The sequence below is a fragment of the Cannabis sativa genome, chromosome 8 (assembly GCF_029168945.1).
Source record: "Cannabis sativa cultivar Pink pepper isolate KNU-18-1 chromosome 8, ASM2916894v1, whole genome shotgun sequence".
Taxonomy (NCBI): domain Eukaryota; kingdom Viridiplantae; phylum Streptophyta; class Magnoliopsida; order Rosales; family Cannabaceae; genus Cannabis; species Cannabis sativa.
Genome location: NC_083608.1, coordinates 14,059,862 through 14,070,696, shown reverse-complemented (window position 1 = coordinate 14,070,696; position 10,835 = coordinate 14,059,862). Strand labels below are relative to the sequence as shown.

General features: G+C 35.2%; 1 protein-coding gene across 5 annotated transcripts; it reads right to left on the bottom strand.

Moving 5' to 3' along the window:
* Positions 1–631: 631 nt before the first annotated feature.
* Positions 632–8,207, bottom strand: LOC115699075 (uncharacterized). 5 transcript variants are annotated; one of them, XM_061102411.1, is made up of 8 exons: positions 7,895–8,207; positions 6,705–7,115; positions 6,040–6,113; positions 5,527–5,925; positions 3,501–4,833; positions 2,475–2,569; positions 1,734–1,875; positions 632–1,497 (listed from the first exon to the last, which is right to left on the bottom strand). In XM_061102411.1, exons 1-8 carry the CDS (start codon positions 8,103–8,105, stop codon positions 854–856), a joined length of 3,309 nt encoding a protein of 1,102 aa, XP_060958394.1. In that variant the 5' UTR covers positions 8,106–8,207; the 3' UTR covers positions 632–853. The 5 variants fall into 5 exon arrangements, with proteins under 5 accessions (XP_060958394.1, XP_060958395.1, XP_030482147.2 ...); XM_061102412.1 differs by having other exon boundaries at positions 6,040–6,095; positions 7,895–8,206; XM_030626287.2 differs by having other exon boundaries at positions 632–1,524; positions 7,895–8,205.
* Between the last annotated feature and the right edge of the window lie 2,628 nt (positions 8,208–10,835).

Below are 10,835 nucleotides of genomic sequence, written 5' to 3'. Positions count from 1 at the left end.
ACTTTAACAAGATACTTACATTGAGACTTGGGCAGAGACTTATGCTTGAAGCTTGGGCAGAGACTCGTGCTGATAACGTGTTATAAAATAATATAAAATAATATAAAGTAGATGAGAAGAAAGAAGAAAAAGATGAAGAGAGAAAGAGAAAGTGAATATGAGAATTTCTGAGTTGTTTATTCCAATGGGGTGAACCCCTATTTATACAAATACAAGAGTGAGATATTAAGAAACTAAGAAAAAGGGAAACTAAGAAAAAGAGGAATGTTAATTACAATTAATGGTAATAAATAAAAGATTTGGACATCCACATAATTATTAATATTTATAACACATTGTATATTTTTAATAAACATTAATTATTTATAAACTTATTTTTAGCTATTTTTCTCATTGTACATTAGAGTACAATTACAAAAAATAAACTAAATATAGCTTTGATATATTTTGAGCTAAATTTAACTTAAATTATACAACTTGCATTAAAGATTGTCTAAAAATATAAAAATATCGTATAATTTTTAAATTAAGCGTGTTGATCAAGATTTGATACGGAAGTTAAATGTGCCATCCAAATCCATTTAATTTGTATCGTTTTCGAATTGTGTCGTAAACTTCAAAATTGAAAGGATATCCTCCAACCTCCATGATGGTAATCTTTTATAAGAAAAATCTTCACAATTGTCACTTGGAGCTTTGTAGCATTGTACACATTACATACGTACAAAATGGTTATACATACATACCGAGTCAGACCTATTATCTCTATCAATCCTTGGGATACTTTCTTCATCTTGCAAAATCTTGTTTCCTTTTGAGACTAAATCTACTTACTTGAAAACAAAGAGACTCTTCAAGGCCATCGAATCCCATCATCACTTGTGTCCCACGATCCTTCACCGATCTCATTAAAGAGCTGATCCCAATCCCAGCTCGAGTACCCCAAGAAAAACCAGTAGTCGGTGATTGACTGATTCCCTGACTTAATATCTTCAATGTTGTTATACGTCGCTAGTTGATCGAGATAGTACACACCCGGTAACACTTGAGGATGTTTCTCTTCCATAGCTGCACGAGTTAAAGCAACCAGAGGCATGCCTCGCACTATGAGTGGTCCCCCAAAGCTCAGAGGTGCATCTGTTAACATCTGCAGCCCATCTTCCAGATCACTTAAAGCATCCCATCGTATATGCTTGTTGATAATCAGACCTTGGAATCCTTTACTTTGATCGGCCTTGACAATCAGGATTCTCGATTTACCAAATGGTTCTGTGTCGTCAAGTTTTTCAGTAGCAATTAGGATGGAACCAACCACCACTTGCGAAGCTAATCCATGCAAACCTTTTGGTGTGTGAGACTCGAGCTTACTGTGTTCAGTCACACCTTCTCGTTCCTTGTTTACCAATAGAACTTCATAGAGTCCGTCATTTGAAGCAGCAGTTTCAAGATTGATGTCGGTTGATGATACTTTGCCAGCAGAATTTTGATTTCTTGCCTCTGTTTTAGGTACAGACCATAAGATCCCTATGAAAATAGAATTGAAAACAAATAAGACTCAAAAGTTCATCCTAATAGAATCAGAAAACATGAAATTTTTGTACTTGACACATATTATTATGAGGATGTTTGTCTACTCTGATTTCAATTTGTCAAATTTGAGTTTAAGTCTTTATTTGCGAAACCTTTCACCCTATTTGAATTGTTTATGAAGTACCGTATGCATAAACAATTACCTTTCTCAAGGATAAGATGATGAGAGTTACTTCCATGATCAGCAATAAATTTGATAACATCAGCAACTCCCATCTGCCCTTCATAAGGAATAGCATTCTTCTTTTCAGCTGGAAATAGCATCAGAGCAGGATAAGCTTCCATCTGCAAATTCCAAGGACACCAAACACAGGGGAAAAACTAAAATCACATTCGGTTGAATGGCAGGAATGCATCTTCATTTATAATTGCAGCTTTCGGACTTATCACATCCGAATATTTAAGACACTAAAAAAAGCATAAATTAATACTTTTTGTTTAAAAAAAAAATTAGCGTGTCCTACCAAAATTAACAGCCTTTCTTGTGCCTATTTCAACAATATTTTACAAAAGATGAATCAAAACTTCAACACCTTGCTTTAAGATGACTAGAGTCGTGTATAACTGATCCCCGCTTGCCCATTTACAGAAGAGGTGAAACTACCTGCACCCCAGTGGCATATTTTTATTATCTTTTAAATGCCCACAACGGTAAATATACCATAATCTACAAAGTGGACCAATTTCAGTTTACTAGGCATTATATGAAAGTGATTTTATTCATACAGGTGGACTAAAGGCCAAAGAATAGAACATATAGCGAGACCCAATTCCCATCTCTTTCAATCAGCAAATTAATGGACTAAAATAGTAGAAAAGCTATATGAATGAAACTTCATGAACATAGTAAGGCAATAAATATTCAAGCATTCCAAAAGACTCACCTGATTTAATGATCTTAGTATCAAACTACAATCATTTTGTGTGCAATCCACCAAGTAGATTAAGGGAAACTTCAGCTCTACATCCTTCAAGCTGTCTGCCACATGTGCATCGTAGTAAAAACATGATCAACAAGGAGAGGAAGTTTTGATAGTTAATGCATCATTGCAGCAGAAAGTCCCTTTTTGTACTTTCAATTAATAGAGGAAATATTTTGGGATGTTTGATGTTGTCAAATTTGAAACATTCAATTGAAACTACCTCTTGGTTGCAAAACTCTAAAGTGAAGTAAACAAATCAAACATTAATAATCAATGACAAGAATGTAAAGTTCTTAAAAACAAAAGGTTAATAAATCTAATAAATGCCAATAACAACATTAATTATCACACTGCTCATTCCTACAGAATAAATAACCATTTGACAAGCAAGCTCATATATCACAACCATATCTTAGATATGTGATAGTCATACATATCAATGGAAAACAAATTTTATCTAAATTAATGGCATAACAGTAAGACAGCAACAAGCATCAAAGAAATAAAATTAATTAGGAAAAATACAAACTAATACACAACCAAAGCCTGCATTTCTCAAAGAAATAAAATTACAAGGAGCAATACCTCATATGCTTACATCAGAAACAGGATAAAGTTGGAGATATTATTAATTTCTGCAATTATCTACCCTGAAATGCTAGATAAAGGTGATGTAAAGTAAACTTTAATTTTTTCATTTTTCTTTTAACATGAATATTTGATACTTGTATTCATAGAAGTTCAAGCAAAAGATAATATAATGGGTTAAAAAGTGTCTTTTTTGTACATCATTTCATTTTATCTTCCATGTACAAAACGTAAAATCATTTCGGAAAGCTCCAACATGTCTTTGGCCTAAATAGCAGCTTAGGCAATCATGAGTGGTTTTCAACCCTAAGATTGTTTTTTACGAGGTAAAATAGAACTAGTAATGCAAAGGTTTTAACACTTTAACGCAAACATTGACTACTGGAAATAGGTACGTACCACCATGGAGCATTGTCTTCCCAGTCCTAGATCCATTCTTGATTGTATTAACATAACCGCTCATAGCTCGATATACTTCACGAACAATCAATTCCATTCTCTGGCAAAAACCACACCATTTATTGCTAAAAAGGACCAACACATCCTTATTCCAAGCATCAGAGTCAGATTGATTACATCCACGAACCAGCTCAGAAAAAGTATTGCTTGTTACTCGAGGTATAGAATCCACCTCATGGAAATCTGTATTGACAAATGGTGGTTGCATGGCTTCCCTTGGGCTATGAAGAACAGATTCAGATTGACTATATGGAAGAAGACTTCCATTGAGAAACCTAGTGAGAAAATCAGCCATTGAAGAATAGTTTAAATCGTTCTCCTCTGGAAAGACATAATGCTGTTCTTTAGAAGGATCAACAATTACCAGGCCTGGAATCTTAGATTCACCAGTCAAAGTTTGAAGTAGCCTATAATTACCATCAGAAAAGAGAAAAGATCCTTTGAAGCCTGAAAATTGAGGCTGTTGGTGCTCTGACATGTCTACTTGTAAGGAACTGGCATCTGCATTGTTTACACCTTCATCAACATCAAGTTTATGATCTGGGATGAGTTTCTCAGACTCTACAGGGAGCTGTTCATTAGGTTCCAAATATGCTTTTTTCTCTTTGTCATACTGAGAGTTGTGAGCATCAGTGACTTTGGAAGTTACCGAAAGCTCCTCGTTAGCAATACTTGTGGTATGGGCTGATCGATCTTTGTCTGAATCAACACCACCTGATACAAGATCTTCAGTTTCCTTTTCTGGTGAAGCTGGGTCATCCTCAGTTTCTGTTATTGATGGCTTTGTATTTACCAGCTTTATGTCAATATCATCTGATAAAAGTTGGAAACCCAACTCTTTTGCAAGTGAACTTAACTTACCTTCCTTTTTTTGCTGAAGAATGTGTGTCAAGATCTCCCGCAAGGAACTTCCCTGGGGATCTGAATTCACATTATCCAAAGCGACAGGTTTTCCTTCATTTACAACCATAATAGTGGACATTTTCTCCCTGAACTTCATCAGCTGAGCTGTTCGGGATAATTTTAATCTAGGAGGTCCAAATGTACTCCGAGATGCCTGATAATCTTGGGCTAAAGTCTCAATATTTTCACCGTTTTGTCCACTTAACTGGTATGATTCATGAATTTGAAAAGCCAGATCTCGAAAAGCCTCAAGAGCATCCTTACTTTTGCTCCTAGTTTCCAATGATTTACATGAACGATCTACAAATAAGAGTATAGATGGTCCATTAGCAGGCAAAACAGGCTCCAATGCGCGGCCATCACCTTCCAGCTATATAACAAGAAGACAAATATAAATGGGTTAAAAATTACTTAAACTAACACCAAGATAATACCAAGATAATGTGAAATGGAGGAGAAAAATAGACCTATTAACATTAAGACGGTAGCATCACCCATGATAGAAATTTTTTCACAGCTGTTGAATAATTTACTGTTTGGCAAGAGTGGAAAATCATGGAAACTATTTCAAGAAAATGTGTATGCGATTATGCCTAAAGTAACAAAAAAGATTTTACGGGTTAATAACTTAATAAATAAAAGTTGTGTCAAGGTTCTCCCCTGCTTAAACTTGACTTAGAGAAGGTCCTTGAGTCCTGACCCGAAACTCTAAAGTAGGACCAGCAGACGGGAAACAATCATAAACTCGTATTGGGTAGAGAACCATATTATTGCATATAGTTTCCCCTTTATGACAAAAGTACACAATTTAAAACCAATGTCACATCTAGTCCAACAAATAAAAATGCAAACTGTTTGATTATTACAACGCACAAACTAACAGAACTATTCTACGCCAAAATCATTGTTACTTTTCTTTAATAGAAGCAAAGTCCTGTTAAACACGTCAAAGGAGCCATTATAGGCCAAAACCATTAGAGCAGCTATGCATACATGTCAAGAATTTAACAATATAGGATCGGGGACACAAGATCACATAACAAATTCGGTAATATAAACTCACCTCTGAAACAATAGCACCATCCATATGAAAAACATCAGTAAGGTCATCCTCTTTCTCAATGATCTTCATACAACTTGGACAGCCAGCATGGTGAAGCACTGCCAACCATGAACCAGATTCTTCAATGCCGAGAGTTGAAAGCATAGATCTTTCTGAGACCAGGCCATATCTATACCTTTCTGAAGGTAAAAAGAAGTCTTTTGCCTTTGTCAAGAACTTCATGAAAAAAGTTTCAAATAGCTGATATCCTTCAGGTGTACAGGATGATAAGACACCAGGCACAGTATTATTTGTCTCCTTGAAAGGAGCACTTTCATTCACTGAACTTAAGTCCACAAGCCAAGGAAATCTGTTAATCTCATCATCTACATTGCACATCATGTTTGCATTTTCCATCTCCTGTTTCAATTTGTAAAAGGAACAATGCATAACAAAATTATAACCATGAAATTTATGCTATTGTAACTGAGAAATGTGTCTCACAATGATGAGCAGCTATAAACTACCCGCAACCTTCTGTATATTCTGTCCCATAGGTGTCCGCCTTCTGTTTGTCTCTCCTCTGAACTCTGTTTCGAAAATATGTACTGAAAAGTCAATTTAGTTGTTTATTAAAGTGATAAAGTCACCATCTTCAAGCCTAATCTAAACCCCAATGTTTCTTATGGAAAACTATTCTTTCTACTAACTGTAAATAAACAAATACAACCCAGTGAAAAATTATGTGGTTGAAAAGTGTTACTGAAAAATAGATAACAAATGAAAAATCAATGCTAACCTCTGGCATAGATTGAAAATAAACACCACAAAACCTTAAACTACATATAGCAAAATTTATACAATGTTATTACTAGAAAGACTAATTATGTCTATGTTTATACTGACAATAAATTCATGATAAGCCAACTAAATTCCAGGGTCTCATAAGCTGCACATAGCCATGCTGTGGTTGCAAAATGACTTACGCCAATGTGAATCTATAATACTAAATTTATACATTCACTCTAGAGTGTCCTAACCAATTGTAAATCTAACATATATTTTAATGAAGATCAAAATTATGGGAAAATTTCCAAGTACGTGGAAATGGCTAATATTAAGCAAAACATGCGTGGCCGAGTTGACAGAAAGAATGATTAATAACTCTTGTCTCGTTTTCCATATAAATTTCTACCAACCTTGTCTGCCAAAACCATTTTCAGTAACATTCTTCCTCCCCTTGGCAAGCAACTTAGGAGTCCATCCACAAAATTCAAGGAGAAGCAATGCTTTGTCAGTTGAATCAAGGAATGTCTTCAATTCCACTGGAGTACTCAGGGATTTGAGAGGAATCTCTTCAGGAAAAACTGAGACAAATTGGTTAATTGAAAATAATATGTTCTGTGCTCGAAGCCTTCCTCGATACTTGTAGGATACTGAATTGTGATAGTATAAAACTGTTATTTCATCCGCCATGGCACCAATAGCCTCTGCTAGCATCTTTTCTGTATTTCTGTACATAAACATCAACTTTAGGGAGTTAAACCCTTCTTGTCTGTCAGTAACCATACTTGATACTTCTCTCTTAAGTGATCGAAACTCACCAGACCCTGCAAATCAAAACCAGCAACAAAACAAGAGTCAAAGAACCCACCAAGACAAAAAAAAAAAGAGATATAATAACACCTTAGGGTACATTTGGTCGGGAGGAATGAAAACTCGGAAATAGGAATAAAAACATATGAAATAGAATAAAATTTAAAATGCAAAAATTGGTACTCTTGCATTGGGATGGTCTTCCATTTCAAAATAGAACCAAACAAAGGAATGTCATTTCCATTCCATTACCTCCAACCAATCGCAACCCTAGTTTTTTAACAAGCTGAAAGCTTTAATGACATAGATAGAACACTGAAAGCTTAAAAATCTTTGGAAGCAATAACAAGCACGGTAATCAAAATAATTTTTTAGACATGTTAAGCTCGGCAATGCCACCTAAAAGAACTCTGAAACACACTAGTTTTCTTAGCCAATTATCACGAACACAATGGCTGTAATGGCTTAAATCTAAACGAATAAATACAAATTCATATCATCATATAAACACAGTGTGATTGAACATTGAACTTATAAAGTCATTTAGTGAACTACTAATATATGAAACGACTGAAAATGCAACCACGAAAATCAGATAAGACAAGAGATCAGCATTGATTCAATCTGTTCCCTTTCGTTCAAAATTATCGATAAATAAAAACTAAAGAAAAAAATGAAATTCAAAGACAAAATTCATGTATTTGAGTAACAAACAGTTAAGATTGATTGCTTTTCTACAAGTTGGAGAAAATTGATAATTAGGAAGAGAGAGAGAGAGAGAGTGATTAGGTACAGGGGAGAGTGACGATGAGGAGGATATGGGGATGGAGTCTGATCTGAGAAGAGAAATTGAGCTTGGTGAGGAGTTGCCATTCTCCTCGGGCGTCGGATTTGGAATCGAGGATTGGTGAGGAAGCGGCCAAGCATACAGATATAGATATAGATATGGAAGCAAGGAGCACCACCAATTCGAGCTTTTTCTTCATCGCCGTCGTCATAGTCATCGTCGTTCATCAGTGTCGCCCCCTCACGCACCTTACTGTCTTCTTTTATTTGCTCCAATTTTTTAGTTTTTATTTTTTATTTTTGGATATTTGCAGCCTAAATATTTTATCATTTTATTTTGGGTTATTTGCGGCAAAACCCCCTAAAGTAGGAAGGTTTTTGCAACTAACCCCCAATTCTAAAATTTTTGCGGTAAAACTCCCTAAACTCAAGTTCTGTTAGCAGTTAGCCCTTTCCGTCCATTTTTGGCTGTTAACTGCCATGGTGGAATGTCCACGTGTACACAGTGTACACGTGGCACAATTTTATTGGTCCATGTAAATAAATATTTAAAAAAATAAAAAAATAATTATTTTAAAAATAAAAAATAAAAAAAATATTTTTCTTTACAAATTAAAAACTTAAAAATTAAAAAAATAATTTTAAAAAAATAAAAATTAAAATAAATCCTAATTTCCTAATAAATAGATTAATTTACTAAAAAAATATATATATTTTTTTTTTTTTTTCCTTCCTTCCTCTTTCTTTTTTTCTTTCTTTTGGAAACTCCAACCTCCATTGTTGCTCTCTGCAACAAACAACAACAACAACACAAACACCACAATCTCCCACCACAATCTTCTTCTTCTTCTTCTTCTTCTTCATTTTGTCTACCGAACATGCCCTTAATCCCACCAAAACCCAACAAAAGCCTTCTCCACAAACACCCACTCTACGCCCCAACCCAATCCAACCTCTCTCTCCAAATCAAAGAAAAAATCATCTGTCAACCTCCATTGTTGCTCTCTGCAACAAACAACAACAACACAAACACTCCACTGTTGACCATGGGGCAGATTTTTTATTTTTTTTTTTAAAAAAAAAAGCTTGGCAGAGATGGGTATGGCGTCCACCGGTGTTGGGATTTTGGTTTGGGGTTGTTTCTCTGTTATGTGGGTTGGCACAGAGAGAGGCATTGGTGAGCGGGAAGATTTGGGAGATTGCTCTCGCTGGTTCGAGGAGATGAAGTCGGTTCTGGGTCGTCGACTTCGTCGTCATTTTGATCGAGATCAAGAGGTTTTTGGCGATCTGGGTTTGGGGGATTTGGAGATTCTAGGGTTATTATGGATTAGAGTTACGGTTTTTAGCAGAGAAGAAGAAGAAGAAGGAAGAAGAAGAAGAAAAAGAAGGGAGTTAGGGTCATTTTTTTGGCAGAGAAGAAGAAGAAGAAGGGTGAAGGGAGTTAGGGTCATTTTTTTAGCAGAGAAGAAGAAGAAGAAGAAGAAGAAGAAGAAGAAGAAGAAGGGAGTTGGGTTTTTTTTTAATTTTTTTTTTTAAAAAAATTGTATTTTTAATTTTTAATTTTTTATTTTTAAAGAAAAATTATTTTTTTATTTTTTTATTTTTTATTTTTAAAATAATTAATTTTTTTTATTTTTTTAAATATTTATTTACGTGGACCAATAAAATTGTACCACATGTACAATGTGTACACGTGGACATTCCACCATGGCAGTTAACAGCCAAAAATGGACGGAAAGGGCTAAGTGCTAACAGAACTTGAGTTTAAGGAGTTTTACCGCAAAAATTTTAGAATTGGGGGTTAGTTGCAAAAACCTTCCTACTTTAGGGGGTTTTGCCGCAAATAACCCTTTTATTTTTATATACTTATATACTAGAGTTGGTCATTCTATCCAATCTAATATTTTTTTTTTATCCAATCTAGTCCTGGGACTCAAATCTGGACCTGGACCTAGACTTAAACTCGGACCTAGACCTGCACCCGAACTCGGAGAGGGACCAGACCCAGACTCGGACCCAGGAGCCAGACTCAGACCCGGACCCGAGAGCCAAACCCGGACCCGAACCCAGACTTGGGACACTCAGACCTAGATTGAGACTTGGACCCGAACTCCAGACCCAAATTCGAACCTGGATTCAGCCCCAGACACGAGACTCGAGACCCAGACCAGGGCCTGAACTAGGACTCGAATCCGAAGTCGAACTCGGACTCGAGACTCGAGACCTGAGATTCGGGACCCGGAACCCAGACCCAAACCTGACCCGCAGTTTGTGTGTGGGGTCGAGTGTGTTGAAAATATATTATAACTTTACACAATCTATTAATACAAGTCAATACCAAACATAGTATTGTATTAAATAATACTAATACAATACAATACAATACGACGCACCAAAAGAGTCCATATAGATAAGTATTCTCCGTATTAGCTTGTATTATAATATTTACAAATGATTCGGAGTCAACACCAATCTCTGACCTGAACTTGGACCCGAACCCGAACTCAAACTCGAGACCCGAACTTAGATCCCGACCCAAACTCTGGACTCGGATAAACTATAAAGATTAGGGAGTATCAAAGTCTTCAAGTTGATAAGTAAAATTGATGGTAGCACTAGATTGAGCTCTTACGGAGAAACTATTAACTTATTAGTGTTAATGAGAGCATTAGATTGGTCTCACATGTTTAATCTTCCTAATTGTTCTATAGACTATTTATTTAGTTTTGGTTTTTGTTTTTTAAAACATTTTATCCTTTTGAGTTAACAAGTTTATTTTTTAATTTTCTTGAGATATTCTTAATTTATTTTTGTCCTTCATGCACTCAGGGTGAGTAATATTGATATTATTTCATTAAATAAGTAAAAGATTTTCAACTTTCAAAAAATATGTAAAATCATTATTTATTTATTAAACAAAAATATGTAAAATTATTAGTGTTAATATA

Excerpts from the sequence above, each read along its gene's own strand:
- LOC115699075 (XM_030626287.2), bottom strand. The coding sequence starts at position 8,105 with ATGACTATGACGACGGCGATGAAGAAAAAGCTCGAATTGGTGGTGCTC. Across the intron at positions 6,114-6,704 it reads AAATGGTTTTGGCAGACAAG|TACATATTTTCGAAACAGAG; the intron begins GTTGGTAGAAAT and ends TTGACTTTTCAG. Across the intron at positions 5,926-6,039 it reads TGGGACAGAATATACAGAAG|GAGATGGAAAATGCAAACAT; the intron begins GTTGCGGGTAGT and ends AAATTGAAACAG.